The 16,418-nt window shown below is 41.1% G+C and overlaps 1 protein-coding gene across 1 annotated transcript in view; it reads left to right on the top strand.

Moving 5' to 3' along the window:
• LOC122554626 (xenotropic and polytropic retrovirus receptor 1 homolog) overlaps positions 1-16,418 on the top strand; it is a 301,561-nt gene that overhangs the window by 246,511 nt on the left and 38,632 nt on the right. The window contains exons 10-11 of the mRNA XM_043699948.1: positions 1,225-1,390; positions 6,811-7,005. Coding sequence (XP_043555883.1) covers positions 1,225-1,390; positions 6,811-7,005 — 361 coding nt within the window. The remainder of the gene's footprint in view (positions 1-1,224; positions 1,391-6,810; positions 7,006-16,418) is intronic.

Here is a 16,418-nt window from a genome sequence, read left to right as displayed (position 1 = left end):
AGCACTGCTGCCTCACAGCGCCAGAGACCTGGGTTCAATTCCCGCCTCAGGCGACTGACTGTGTGGAGTTTACACGTTCTCCCAGTGTCTGCGTGGGTTTCCTCCGGGTGCTCCGGTTTCCTCCCACAGTCCAAAGATGTGTAGGTCAGGTGAATTGGCCATGCTAAATTGCCCGTAGTGTTCGGTAAAGGGTAAATGTAGGGGTATGGGTGGGTTGCGCTTCGGCGGGGCAGTGTGGACTTGTTGGTCCGAAGGGCCTGTTTCCACACTAAGTAATCTAATCTAATCTAAACGAGCACCCGAGCTACAAATCTTCTCACAAACTTTCTTCCTATCTGCCTGGGTCATTGATGTCCTTGTATTGCTGTAACATTTGAAAGGGAAGTCAATCCTACAATTGACAAGGCAATGCCAATTGCCATGCATAGAACCTTGGAGAAGTCGTGCAGCTTAAAAGTAAAGTTGCTAATGACATCAGGGGAAATGATGGTAGTTTCGTAAAATGCTGTTAAGGTAGATTATCGATCATGATCTGGAATAGCAGAGCAGGCTGGGGAGAGTTGAATGGCCCACTCCTGCTCAATATCTTGCTCCAGTTTTTTGTTTTCCTCCATTATGTTAGTTCAGTTTCCCAGATCAGTTATCCATGTTTGGGTGATGTTCCAGTTTCATGTGGGAAATGTGCAAACTTGGAACCAGCAGAGAGAAGAAATTATCTGGATGGACTGGATTTAAATCCAGATGCCAAATCTGAAAGGACAGTGTGCCACACAAGTTTACCCCATATCCATATCAGTTTCTGTTTTTCTTTTTTTGTAATATCCAGAAGTACTCTCACACACAACTGAACTTTTTTTTTCTTCCCCTCACTCAAGGATTTTTTTTTCATATATTAACCACCACCAGTAAATCACTCAGGTTCTCCCATCAATGAATTTATCAGTATATGTTTCATGAGTGAACTCAACCATTCCACTTGTGACTTATCCAAAAGTGATGTAGGGATGGTTGTAATATAAATCTAGGTTGACATGTCATTCATTACTTGTGAGCTAAATACTAAATTTCCTAAATCTGCTGATTTAGGAAAGGGAATTATGCTGTATACTTCTAACTTGTTGAGTAGTGACGCAGATTGGCTTTCAATCATCTGATACCAAAGGTGGCGCAACCTCTGTATCTATAAATTGTTGTTGATTGATGTTTTTTCTCTTGTCCCCACAGTTCAGAGTCTTCACAGCTCCATTCCACAAAGTAGAGTTTGCAGATTTTTGGCTGGCCGACCAGTTGAACAGCTTGGCTACAATCTTGATGGACCTGGAGTACATGATCTGCTTTTATAGCTTTGAACTGAACTGGAGCTTGAGTGAAGGACTGCTCAGTGCTCCAGGTAATACATCATGCTGAATAATTGCACTGAGGTTCAAAATCTGCATTGTTTCTGCTTCATATTTTCCATATCCAAAAGTTGTCTTGAAGTTGCAATTATTTATTTTTGAGATTTAACACTTCCAACACCTTGGCAAAGATAGATCTGGAGTGCTATGTTCAATTCTGGACATTGCACCTCCTGAAGGAGATATTGGCCTTAGAGGGAGTGAAGTGTACATTGTTCAGGATTATACTAAAGTTTAAAATTTTAGATTATTGATGTAAGCATCATAAATATGTCGTATTCACTTGACTTTAAAAAACAAATGATCTGATTGAGATCTTTCAAATGAAAAGAGATTCAGTTGCGTAGAAAGAAAGAAGCCATCCCTGCTGGTGGGGAAACCCAGAATAATGAGGCGCAGTCTTAATATTGGAATTAGACTATTCGCAATTGAAATTAGGAAATGCACACAAGATATCAGGAATGTGGAATTCTCTCCCAAAAGGCTGTGGATGCTGGGTCATTTGAAATTTTCGAGATTAAGATCAGATATTTTTCAAAGATATAAAGCAAAACGGGTAAATGGAATCAAATTTAAGATTAACCTGATCTAATTATTTACAGAACAGAATTGAGGTGCTAAATAGCCTAGTCCTGTTCTTAGTAGTCTTGTGTACTCTGTATTTTGGAGCTGCTGAAACCAGCAAAGTTCCAGGTTTGATTCCATATCTTTAGTAAGGCAACTGATCTCATCTGGGGTGGTGCAGTTGGGATTAGGAAGCAACAAAAATTCACATTGGTTGCTGGAATTTGTTTAATAAATACAAAAGTAATTGATAGAAAACACTGTAGAATAGCTTAATTGGCACTCACATGAAGACTGACTACTTGTCCAAAATGCCAGCTGGCTAGATCTCCCATTGCAGCTAAAACCAGGTGTGATCATCTTCATACAAGGGGAGGAGTAAATCTTTCTTTTTCCCTTTGTGTATTCCAGACATCAAGTAAATAGTTGTTTATTAGTATCCCTCCATTCTGTGCATAGTGAACCAATAAGGAATTGCTGAATGTCAGGGATGTTCTTCAAAATTTGTTGCATAAGTGTTATTGTTGTGTGCACCCTACTCATTCAAGTTTGAGGGCCCTTTGTTTTCATTTGACTGAATGCATGGTGACATAAAGGGACCAACCTGTACTGATCCAATACAGGAACTTCTGGGAGATTAGAGTGAGCAGTGATGCTCGCCCATTTTGTAACTCAGCTGCATACATCTGTCTTGTGTGTGTAGCAGTCGAGAGTATGGTGCTGGAAAAGCACAGCAGGTCAAGCAGCATCTGAGGAGCAGGAAAATTGTTGTTTCGGGCAAAAGCCCTTCATCGGGAATGAGGCTGGGAACCTCGGGGGTGGAGAGATAAATGGGAGAGGTGGAGCTGGGGAGAAGGTAACTGAGAGTGCATTAGGTGGGATGGGGGTGAGGGTAATGGTGATAGGGCGGAGTGGATAGGTGGGAAGGAAGGTGGACAGATGGGGCAAATCATGAGGATACTGCCGAGCTGGAAGGTTGAAACTGGGATAAGGTGGGGGTAGGGGAAATAAGAAAACCATTGGGGTGGAGAGTCCCAAGACGGAAGATGAGTTCTTCCTCCAGGCGTCAGGTGATAAGTGGCGATGGAGGAGACCCAGCACCTGCGTCCTTGGCGGAGTGGGAGGGGGAGTTGAAGTGCTCGGCCATGGGGCGGTTGGGTGCAGGTGTCCCGGAGATGTTCTCTGAAGCACTCTGCGAGTAGGCACCCTGCCTCCCCAGTGTAGAGGAGGCCGTATCGGGAGCAATGGATACAGTAAATGGCATGTGGAAGTGCAGGTGAAACTTTGATGGATGTGGAAGGCTCCTTTGGGGTCTTGGACGGAGGTGAGGGGGGAGGTGGGGACTCAGGCTTTGCAATTCTTGCACTGGCAGGGGAGGGTGCCGGGAGGGGAGGATGGGTTGTTGGGGGGGCGTGAACCTGACGAGGTAGTCTTGGAGGGAACGGTCTTTACAGAAAGCGGATAGGGGTGGGGAAGGAAATATGTGTGGTAGTGGGGTCCGTTTGTAGGTGGTGAAAATGGCGGAGGATGATACGATGTATACGGAGGTTGGTGGGGTGGAAGGTGAGGACCAGAGTGGTTCTGGCCTTGTTGTGGTTGGAGGGGTGGGGTTCGAGGGCAGAGGTGCAGGAAGTGAATGAGATGCGCTGGAGGACATCATCAACCACGGTGGGAGGGGAAATTGCAATCTTTAAAGAAGGCCGCCACCTGGTGTGTTCTGTGGTGGAGATGGTCCTCCTAGGAGCAGATGTGGTGGAGGAATTGGGAATAAGGGATAGCATTTTTACAGGAGGTGGGGTGGGAGGAGGTGTCGTCCAGGTAGCTATGGGAGTCTGTGAATTGTCGAAAATGTTGATTTTCCTGCTCCTCGAATGCTGCCTGACCTGCTGTGCTTTTCCTACACCCACCCCTTCAACTCTAATCTCTAGCATCTGCAGTCCTCACTTTCGCCTTATGTAAGTAGCAAGCAATCCTTCGTGTTGGAAAAGAGATGATGCAAGAAATCTTTGGGAAAAAGTTCAGCGTTAGTTGCTTAATTCACCTTTGCTTTAAAATATTCTGCGTGAGGGGTTTCAATAATTTATTAACCAGTTTCAAATTAAAGGATTTGTGAATTGCAAGAACAAATTTTACTTGGTTGAATTGAAACAAAAAATGTTTTGATGTGTGAATGTCATCAACATATAATTATTTCATGCTTAGTTTATTTTACTATTGTTAATAGAATTGTGAGAGCCAAGGGAATTTACAGAATTACATGTGCGGTCAAATTGCAGACTGCTTCTAAAAGATCTTCAACTATCTATTGTGAAGAATGCTCACAATTGATTCTAGATATTAGCATCAGTTAACCTATTCCATTTAGAGTCATAGAGTCATAGAGATGTACAGCATGGAAACAGACCAGATATCCCAACCCAAGCTAGTCCCACCTGCCAGTACCCGGCCCATATCCCTCCAAACCCTTCCTATTCATATACCCATCCAAATGCCTCTTAAATGTTGCAATTGTACCAGCCTCCACCACATCCTCTGGCAGCTCATTCCATACACGTACCACCCTCTGCGTGAAAAAGTTGCCCCTTAGGTATCTTTTATATCTTTCCCCTCTCACCTAAACCTATGACCTCTAGTTCTGGACTCCCCAATCCCAGGGAAAAGACTTTGTCTATTTATCCTATCCATGTCTCTCATAATTTTGTAAACCTCTATAAGGTCACCCCTCAGCCTCCGACGTTCCAGGGAAAACAGCCCCAGCCTGTTCAGCCTCTCCCTGTAGCTCAGATCCTCCAACCCTGGCAACATCCTTGTAAATCTTTTCTGAACCGTTTCAAGTTTCATAACATCTTTCCGATAGGAAGGAGACCAGAATTGCATGCAATATTCCAACAGTGGGCCTAACCTGCATAATGCATTTGAGCCTCAGGAATGTGATTAACACAAACTGTACTATGAATGTTTCACTGGAGCAACCCTCTATGTGGGTTAACTCTAAAACTAGTGACCCCTTGAATCCCTCAATCCTGGGACCAACTTTACCATTTAACAGACTGCTGAATGCACCAAATATTAGTATTGTGATATCCATGAAAATCAATGACCTTTTTGAGCAAGATGTGATAGTGTGGTATGTGTCATGGAATTCTAGCCTAATGTAGCCCTTCGAGTCTGCTCCGCCATTCAGTCATGGCGGATAGGTTTCCCAACCTCGTTTTCCCACTTTCTCCTCGTAACCTTTGATCCCCTTGGCAATCAAGAACTTATCTATCTCTGTTTTAAATATACTCAATGACCTGCCCTCTACAGCCTTCTATGGCAATGAATTCCACAGATTCACACTCTTTGGCTAAAGAAGTTTCTCCTTATATCTCTTCTAAAAGGTCATCCCTTTACTCTAAGGATGTGTCCCTGAGTCCTCATCCCTCCTGCCAATAGAAACATCTTCTCAACGACCACCATGTCCAAGCCATTCAGTATTCTGTAAGTTTCAATAGATCCCTACTCATCCTTCTAAACTCCATCGAGTATAGTTCCAGAGTCTTCGAACACTCCTCATATGTTCACTCTTGGGATCGTTCTCATGAACTTCCTCTGGACCCGATCGAGGGCCAATACATCTTTCCTGAGGCATGGTACTTGAAATGTGGTCTGACCAGAGCTTCACAAAGCCTCAGAAGTACTTCTTTGTTTTTGTATTCCAGTCCTTTCAAGATGAATTACAACATTGTATTTGCCTTCCTAAGTACCGTCTCAACCTGCAAGTTTACCTTAAGAGGAAGCTGGACCAGGACTCCCAAATCCCTTCACACGTCAGATTTCAAAATTTTCTCCCCATTTAGAAAATAGTCCATACCTCTATTCTTCCTAGCAAAGGGCATGACCTCACACCTTCCCACGTTGTATTTCATCTTCCACATCTTTGCCTATTCTCCTAACCTGTCTAAATCTTTCTGCAGCCTCCCTGCCTCCTCAATACGACCTACCCCTCCACATATCTTTGTATCATCTGCACGCTTAGCTAGAATGCCCTCAGTTCCTTCATCCAGATCATTAATGTATGAAGCAAAAAGTTGTGGTCCCAACACTGACCCTTATGCATCCTTCAAAGTTGTCACCCAAGTGGATAGGGTCGTTAAGAAAGCATATGGTGTTTTGGCTTTCATGAACAGGGGGATCGAGTTTAAGAGCCGCGAGGTTTTGCTATAGCTCTACAAGTCCCTGGGGAGACCACAATTGGAATATTGTGTCCAGTTCTGTTCGCCCTACTATAGGAAGGATATGGAGGCTTTGGAGTGGGTGCAAGGAAGGTTTACCAGATCCCTACTCATCCTTCTAAACTCCATCAAGAGGATGAATAGGGATCTGCTGCCTGGCCTGGAACACTTGCTTTATGAAGAAAGGTTGAATAGGCTTGGATTTTTCTCTCTGGAGGGAAGGAGGAAGAGAGGAGACCTGAAGGAGGTATACAAGATAACGAAGAATAAATAGGGTCAATAGCCACAGACTTTTCCCCAGGGGTTATTATTGAGACTCGCTGCTGTATCAAGGTGATCTCTGATCAGAAAGTAATCAGTGCAGATTTCAAATATCTTTGTTTAATCTGGCTGTTGGACTGGCATCCCACTCAAATTATAAATGGGGAGAATGACAAATTTGCAACAGAATAAAGGAATTTTCAAATAGGCAAACCGTGGCACATGATTGCAGTGGTTCACTAAATCATCCCACGACCACCTTCTCAAGGGCAATGTCTATAACCCATGAGTGAATAAGGAAAAAAATCAAAGGGACAGTTAAACGTTTCTGTCCTGTTGCAATTGCTGATCTGTTTCCCTTTTGCTTGTTATAGGTGATAACGTGTGCCACAGCTACTCCTATGGAGTAAGAGCCATCATCCAGTGTCTGCCTGCGTGGGTACGCTTCACCCAGTGCCTGCGCCGTTACCGAGACACCAAGCGAGCGTTCCCTCATCTAGTCAATGCTGGGAAGTACTCAACCACCTTCTTCGTGGTGACCTTTGCTGCTCTCTACAGTACACACAAAGGTAAGCTGGTGAGAAATAGTTATTTGTCCTGCCTCATGCACTGATGACACCATTGTCACAGATTGAAATTTGGCTGAAGGCTGTAGTCTAAGAATGTGCTTCAAAGATACCTGACTGCATTTTGGATTTACTAAGTTTAGGGAAAATGGCAACTAATTGTATTGTTTTCAGATATTTCTCTTTTCATGTGAGCTGATTGTCCATCTCCAGTCTGCTATTTCTCTCCATTCCCTTAGCAGCTTCTAAGTCTCAAATCCACTTTCAATGTGATAAATCTTTTAGTTCATTGCCTGTAGACCGGTCTGATGTGTATAGGTTTCTTCCATGGTTAGTCTCCTGAGATCAGAATAAAGAGATTGTGTAATGTATAATAAAACACCACAGATTACTGAGCTAATATGAATTCCTTATTATTGCAGCTGGAAAAGCATTACAAGTCTGAACTTGTATGTCATTTTTCAGATCATGTTTTAGATTTAGGTAATTCTCAAATCATGATTTACTCTTCACCCCATTTTAGTCTGAGTTTAATTTTCCCACTTTTAACAAGTATTTTTATTGTTTTAACTGGTTGGTCAGAAACTGCATTGTTTGGTTTGAATGCAGTTGTATGTAGTTTCAGCTCTACATTTAAGTTGCTGCTATTACATAACTCTGTATTGTGCCAGTAACCTCACCTTTTTCTGGCCTCTATACCAGAGCTGAAAGAAGAAATAAAATTAGGAAATGCTGGAAGCACTGTGCAGATCAGGCACTGTTAGTAGAGAAAGAAACAGAGTTAAGGTTTTGTATCGATGCTCTTTCAATCACAAAAGGAGTCAATCGCAGATTTAGAAATTTTACGTAAGCTAATTTCAAGCTAATACACTGATAAACCACAACCTCTTCCAGTCCTTATGATATCGACTTAAAGCATTAAAACCGTTTTCTCTCTTCATAGATATGTGTCTGAAAGCTGAGTGTTTCCGTGATACTAATGCACAGACTATAGGACCACTTAGAAGGGTATTAGCAAAGGATTTAAAGGATAGACATGATGGACTGAAACACCTCCCTGTGAGCTGATCCTATGGCATCAGAGAGCACAAATTAGAGAAAACAAAACAAGGCAAATTGTTTTGAGGCTGACTGCACCTTTCTTGCTTGAAGAATTTGTATGGCTCTTGTTGCCCATGTATTGTATGATCCTCATTTGTAGAAATCAAAATGCTGTCACTCAGTTCACCATGAGTGTCCTCTATTAGCGGCAAAAGTGAGCCCTCGTGTAGTAAATGTAGCTGATCTCATTTAATTGCTTCATTTAGTCTTGTGTTTAATTTGAATAGGCACTTTATTCATCTGCTCTGCAGTGCAAAGGATCAGACCATTTTCTCAAGGTCTTGCTCCTTTCTGTGGCATAATTAGAGAAGAGAATTTTTCATCATTATTTTCAAGCTAATTTGGCAGTTGCCTTCCATTTGCTTATTTGAAAAGCCTCCATTTTAGACACAGTAGAAACATTAGAGCACAGTGATCTGATGTTTATTGTGATCATTTGTTGTTTTAAAACCTATAACACTGGAGACCGAGTGTGTGGTTCATAAATTATCCTGTCAGCTCTGGATTCAAAGTAGCCAAAACTGATGGGCTGTGCTTAAATGAGTCAAATTCCTGTTTATTTGCACAAAATTAAGATTATTTGCATTTGTTTTGCGATCACACCCTGGGATTCCAATTTTTTTCTCCCCCTTTGTAACACAAATGAGTCATCACGATTAAGTAAAACTCAAGTGAAGACAAGTAATCACCTGACATTGACAGTGTGGGTTTTGAAAGGAAGAATGCTACAATAACTCAATGAAAAATAATATTTCTTTAGCAGGTAAGAGTCTAGACTTGACCTCTTGAGGTGTAGTAGTAGTAGTGTTGAAAAAGTGTGGCGCTAGTAAAAGCACAGCAGGTCAGGCAGCATCCGTGGAATAGGAGAGTCGACATTTCGAGCATGAGCCCTTTGTTAGGAACGTGCTTACCTCTCGGTCAGAAGGCCAGGTTTCAAGTCCCATGTGCTTCAGAAGTATGTCATCATCACACCATGTTTGGACAGGTTGGATAAAATTGTCTAACAGAATTCGATAGAAACAATATTTGCTGGAGAACCCCTCATGGAACCATTGAAGAAACCAAGAGTGTGAGATTTGTGACATTCCCACTGTGTTTTCTGATTGACTTAGATTATGCACAACAGGACATAAAAAGGAATTATTGCATGGCCAGTCATCATTATTAGGAGGTTGTCCTGTTGGCCATATTCATTTTGCACATGCTATATGATATTTTTGTCCGCAATCCCTTATCCACCTGTTTTTTATTATGCGGCTTATTTTCAAGATTTGTTTGGTAATTATACTGTGAAATACCTTTGGACACTTTTCTACATTAAAAGTTCTATATAAATACAAGATGTTTTCTTTGTTTTGTCTTGGCTGAAGTAGAGTTGGATTTAAATATTGTCTCATTCTGATCATTTCATTTGAAAAGCAAGCATGTCTGTGAAAGGGCAATATTTTTAGTATTCATATTAAACATGAGGAGGCATGTTTATAAGTTAACATTGCTCAGTGGTGGCTGTGGGCTTCAGGGTGTATAGATTCATAATAATGTAATGAAGAACTGCCAAGTCACCTCCCAGGGGAAGGGAAGGAAAATCAAAGGAAGTAAGCATTTACCACAGAATCCTTCAATCTTGTTTCTGATCAGCATTGAGCAAAGTTTAGGAGCAAGTCCATAGCAAATCATTCAAAGTGACCAAGAAACATGGAGGAAATACTCTATTCTTTTCCATTCTTTCCTAATTGTGTTGTTCTTGATGATGTACAGTTCAAAGGTCATTGGTTGCCCTCCAGCCCATTCCCCAAATGGTTGTCCCTTGTGTATTGCATACCTACAAACATGTGAATTAGGATCAGCTGTAGGCCAATCAATCCCTTGAACCTCTTACATCATGAGTGATCTGATTGTGCCATCAACTCCACTTTCCTGTCCACTCTGCATATCCTTTCATCCCTTGTTTGGTCAAGAGTCTATCTAATTCTGCTTCCATCTTCATAAGGTAAGTAATTTAACACTGCACTGCATTTTATAGTCATGCAGCCCCATGCTAGGCATCACAAACCCCAGGCAAGTTTGTTCCTATCTAACTTGTCTCATTCTTTAATAATATTAAACATTGAAATCAATTGCCCTGTAGACCCCTCTGTATTTAAAAAAAAACGGTCTCAGTATTTCAAATCTTTATATAGGACAGCATCCCAATGAATCTGTAATGTACCCTTTTGATTGCTTCAATATCCATCTTGAAGTGTAGACCTCAAAATTGTGCACCCTAAATCAGCTGAGACCTAAATAATGTTTTGAGTATTTTCACCATTAGAGAAGAGACTCCTTGTGTTACAGTCTGTTTCTAACCCAAGAAAATTGGCAACCACGTAGAGAAATGGTGTAACGTTCTGTGCTAGACTCAGTTAACTTTAATACACTATTCTGTTTAAATGTTGAAATAACTCATTGGAAAATAAGATGCTACCTTACATACCAGAGTGAGGTTTACAGAGGATTCTGTTTGCTTTGTTGCATTAGATATAATAAAGTATGTAATATTTTGAATGTAAGCTCAGTGTAACCCAGGAAGAGGTATCCATAGATTCTCATTAAGCCAGTGATCCTGCAGCATGTGCCTCGCATCCATCTTTTATCAAACCAGTGACAAGCATATTATGCAGTATTGACAAGGCTGGAATTTATGCTGTTTGTTAAAGCTGTAGGAGGCATGTTCATCTGTGATCACAATCTCAATCTCTCACCACTCAGTGCTGTCACTGGAGTAACAAGTACAAAGTAAGCTTGTTGCCTGCCGCAAATAGTTCTCGTCAAAACTATGTAATCTCCTACATCCCAATTGCAGCCAGTTTGATGGGTCTTGAGTATCCTCAGCTGTTGGTTGGATTTAGTTATGCCACATTGATGACAGAGGGGTGAGGACCCCACTGGATTCAGTAGCTATAAACACCCTGGTATTCATAACCATACACTATTTCTAACAACACAAGCATCTCACATATCATGGTCAATCTCGATCATGACTGCAGGTGCAAACACACTGAAAGAACAAGTGAGCTGTTTCCCTCCCACCTGTGCTTACACTGGGGAGCTGTCAACACAAGACTGATACTGCAGCAGTTGTGGGTGCAGTGTAAAACAGCACTCATCCCACATAATGTCAGCTTCAGTGACCGGGGCAGGCGTTAGAGTTGGTCATGTAACTGTCTGGCTGATGGATGTTACGAGAAACTAACCTAAAACAGTGGTGGTACAGTGAAGTGACATGTGCTTTGACACCAGTGATAAGCAAATAAACAGTGTATTTAAATTAGAGGAAATACTCAGGAGGGAGTGATGGAGTAATTCAAGAAGAGAGATTGACAAATTTGCTCAATGGCCTAATTTACTCTGTTAGTTTGTGAGAATCTGTAAGACCAGTGTGAATACAAAGTGGGAGATTTGTGTCCACCTGCCTCTTTTTAACTTCTTCTCTGAAAGACAGCAGCTTTGACTGTTTATTCACAAACCAAGAGCAAAGGTGATATCACTCAATCTATTTTCAGCACTAACTGGCAAAGTAAATGATTAGGCTGAACTGAGTTGTTCCATCCTCCCCATCTTGACTTGCTGATTTTTACTATTCAATCTCTGATGTGGAGTTGTCAGTCAGTGCATTGGTGCATTGCATACCTCATAAAGCCAGAACCACTGGCCTCCAGGAGTGAGCACTTTCAAACCTTTACCAAGTCTGACCCTGTTTTAATGCCTTCGACTTGGCCTGAACCCAGAGTGAACATTTGGGTACAGGAGTTGCTGAGCTTGGCCAGGGAGGGAAGTGTGATGGTTTCAGTTATTGAGCAGCAGAATGACTTGGCTCTTGACCATAGTTTTGGGGTGGTGGAGTGATTGTTGCGTCAGAGCTCACAACTCAAAAACTGCATTGGGGATTACAACCTGACTGATTAAACACCCTGGGTTGAGTAGTCAATTTTGGGGAAAGGTTCTTGGTCAGTCACATACTTGCCAAATATTTTATGATTAGGACTTAACATTTAGCACTTATACTTTTCAGTGGTATGTTTTCTGTGCCCTTTGAGGGTTCTGTATGATTCAATGTATTAAGAGGATAGGTGAGGAGGTTGACTCTCAGTTTTAATCTCAGCCACTTGAGTAACCAGCCTTTGGGACTTAGTGGGTCAACTGACCGCTGCTGCCAGAATGGCATTGATGAGATTTCAGCTCCAGTCATAGAAGTATGGGTTCCAATTCTGTATGTATGTAATGTTCACTAAGGATAAATACCGTCCAAAAGCCCAAAGATAACACCTCTGCTGTTCTTCAAAATAACATCATAGAAACGTTTATATTTACCGAAGCAGGCAAATGGTGGCATGGTTTAACATCCCACTGAAAGACTGCACCTCTGGCAGAGCAGCACCCCGACAGTGCTGCACTAAAGTGTCACCAGCAGAGTGGGACTTGAACCAGAACGTTTTGATTTGAAGGAGCTAAATTACTGTTGACACTGTGCAGATGCTTGATACATTCACTTGTTATCTGTGAAATAAAGCAGCTCAAAACAATATGCATTTGGCCTCATTTCACCAAATGTTTTGAAATTCACCTCATGAATATTGGAGAATATCACAAAAGACAATCTATCAGTTCAAAACTCAGGGACTTGTATTATTATATCCCTTTTGTTGTATGAGGCGGATCCCTAAACATGAGCCACCCATGAATAGATCTTAAATGTGTAGCATGCATTTTATGCAGCAATTAGCTATGAAATGTGCACTGTAAGCCTGGTGAAGTTTGTTACCAAGGGAATAGCCCCTTATTTGAATTAGAATGTCCAATTAGAAATCAGTTTTATGTTTTCACTTTCAAAATGAGTTATTTTGAACTCTCTAAACCACACTGCATACACGAATGCCTCACAGTATCAGGGACCTGGGTTCGATTCAATATTGTCTTTGTAGAGTTTGCAAGTTCTCCCTGGGTTTGCTTGGGTTTCTTTCGGGTGCTCTGGTTTCCTCCCACAGTCCAAAGATGTGCAGGTTAGGTGGATAGGTCATGTTAAATTGCCCACAGTATCCAGGGATGTGCAGGCTAAGTGAATTAACTATAGTAAAAATGTGGGGTTACAGGGATAGGATGGAGGGCTGAGTCTCGGTGGGATGCTCTTCAGAGGATTGGTGCAATCTTGATGGGCTGAATGGCTTCTTTCCATATTGTAGGAATTCTACGATTCTGTGATTCTATGAATGGCTAAAATGATTTGTAAACTTGCAAAAGTAGAAGCAGAAAATACCAGAAATATATGTGACCACACTTACTACACACACATTAATATCATAATCTGTCTTTTCTCATCTTGGATGCTGTTAACCTGCTACATATTTGCAAAACTTCCCGCTTTTTTCAGCATTAAATTTGCAGGGTGCATAATTAGCCTGTTAAATTTGCTGTTAGTGGGATGTCATAGAAAATTGGAGTGTACATTCCCAATGCAGATGATATGGTGCGGCCTTTATAAATGGCCACTCTGAGAAAACAATAAGTCCCCTTCAAAGTAAAGTTCAAAATTGCTCAATACGTGAAGTATAGTGATGCAAATAGATCTATTCATCCAAGATGTTTATTTTATTTAAAAAAATGCAAACTTTCAATGCCCAAACATCCAGTAATATAAATCAGCAATTATTCTGCTGTCAGAGTGAGCAAGCAGCAATGCTGCATTTCTGCACATTTGCATTTGTTACTTTATCTAGGAGTGGTGTTATCCATAAAGTCACCCGTGCAAAGATTATTCTCAGCTCGAAGTCAGAACAATGTAGATTCAAAGCTGACACTCCATTACAAATTATGAGGGAGTACTAAACTATGGCAAGTGCCAGTTTTGGATGAAATATTAAATTGTGACAATAAACCTAATTTTTCTAATCTAAGTCAAGGTACAGTCAGTCTTTCAGGTGGACATGAAAGATGCCTTGGCACTATTCTCAATGTATTAAAAATGTGTCAGTCAATCATTATTAAATACGGATTATCTGTATATTATCATATTGTGATTATGGAGTTTGATATATGCAAATTGGCTACCACATTCCTACATTAGGACAGGGAGTAAACTTCAGAATCCTTAATTAGCTGTAACATGCTTCAGGACTTCTGACGGTCGTGAGAGGCACTAAATAAAAGGTTTTCCTTGCTAACTAATCACTGAGACTTCTTGTAATGTACCTCGTAGATGTTTGTGACATAAATTAATAAACTACAAAAATAATAAGGCATTCTTTGCAATAATACAAGTGAGTCCTGTTACATCTGGGGAAAATTGTTCTGGGTGAATTTTAAATGGTGGATATTCCTAGGTAACTCTTCAGAACTCACCTGTTTTAAACAAAATATTTAAATTAGACCATCTAATTGGCCTGTGGTCTCATGCTCAATATGAAATAAAAATACTAAGTAAACCTGTTACCTTTAGTCTCGTAGTACAGCTTTTTCTGTAATTAATGCTTGTGATTTTAAATGGAAAAAGAAGCATAAATCAGGATTTGACGCACTGCAGCAGCTAGTGTATAAATCATTTGGTGTTATTTATTTGATTGACAAGCAATGGAAATTATTGCTCGAGCAGCCTGTGTAGCTGTGAAGTGCCCTGTGGTAAATATGGAATGATTTTGAGCTTTTGTGTAATAAATGGAATGAATGGCAGGGCAGAATACCAATGCTCTTGTTTCTTTTTCCTAATGTTGGATGTATGCAGGGGCATGAGGACAAGTCACTAGTGATTGAGTTGTAATTGCTTGCCTACGGCGATAACAGCTCATAAAATCTGCTCTGAATGTTGATGAGATAAAATGGAGGGAGGAGAAGACTAAATAAAGCAAACAGCACTAAAAAAACTGGGCTAAGATCAATGGATCTTCCATTCCTTGTGTCTTGCTGCAGCAGTTCACAGCAGCCGGGGACAACAATGAAACTGACAGAGCCCTAATCCTGTCCTGTCACAGGCTCAAAATGAGCTTCATTTGACTGAATAGTGAAGTCAGTCATGTAATCAGAGATTAATTGAAGGAGTATCCTGATTCTTAAGAAAGAGCATCTTAAGTTTATATTGTACCTTTAGCAACCTTGGGTTGTCCCAAAGTGTTTTATAGCTAACAATGTACTGTTGATATGGTCACTGTTGTAATACACAGAAAACAACAACCAATTTGAACATTGTACTATCCAAGAAATAGGAATGCAATAATAATAGATTTTTTTAAAAAATGATGCACATTGAGGAATAACTATTGGCCAGGCCATGAGAGATTTCTCTCCATCAATACAGTGTAATGGACCTTCTAAACCCACATGAGAACAAGCAGGCCTCGGGTTAGCATTTCAATTGCCTCAGCACCACACTGAATTTTTAGCCTGGATTTTATGCTTGGGTTTGCTGGTGGCTCCAAATTTGTCCATAATTTCAACTTCCCTCTGTTGCTGAAATTGACTAGAGCAACCTTCTTTAGGAATTTCAAGGGGCAGGTCTCATGGTAGAGCTGATCTAAACTAATTTGTTTGAATTTTTGCCACTGTCTCCTCACATTCAAGCTAAATAAAAATAGGTTTTTTTTTAAAGCTTCTTCAAGGGTATATTAAATGTTGTGCTTTTTAATTGTCATTACCCTTTGGAACCAGCCCGAGATCCAGTTGAATATTGAAGTACTTCATAGCATCTGGTTTAGACAAACAGACAAACCATTTAGCAAGGTCTACTCACTAAGTGTGAAAAGGTACTACATAGCACAATGCTAATTTATTAGCGATAGAGTCATAGAGATGTACAGCATGGAAACAGACCCTTCGGTCCAATCCATCCATGCTGACCGGATATCCCAACCCACCTAGTCCCACCTGCCAGCACCCGGCCCATATCCCTCCAAACCCTTCCTATTCATATACCCATCCAGATGCCTCTTAAATGTTGCAATTGTACCAGCCTCCACCACATCCTCTGGCAGTTCATTCCATACACATATCATCCTCTGCGTGAAATAGTTGCCCCATAGGTTTCTTTTATATCTTTCCACTCTCATCCTAAACCTATGCCCTCTAGTTCTGGACTCCCCGACCCAAAGCAAAAGACTTTGTCTATTTATCCTATCCATGCCCTTCATAATTTTGTAAACCTCTGTAAGTTCACCCCTCAGCCTCCGACGCTTCAGGAAAAACAGCCCCAGCCTGTTCAGCCTCTCCCTATAGCTCAGATCCTCCAACCCTGGCAACATCCTTGTAAATCTTTTCTGAACCCTTTCAAGTTTCACAACATCTTTCCGATA

The sequence above is a fragment of the Chiloscyllium plagiosum genome, chromosome 11 (genome assembly GCF_004010195.1).
Source record: "Chiloscyllium plagiosum isolate BGI_BamShark_2017 chromosome 11, ASM401019v2, whole genome shotgun sequence".
NCBI classification, from domain to species: Eukaryota; Metazoa; Chordata; class Chondrichthyes; order Orectolobiformes; family Hemiscylliidae; genus Chiloscyllium; species Chiloscyllium plagiosum.
The sequence above is the reverse complement of the archived record's forward strand: the minus strand, read 5'-3'. Positions and strand labels throughout refer to the sequence as shown.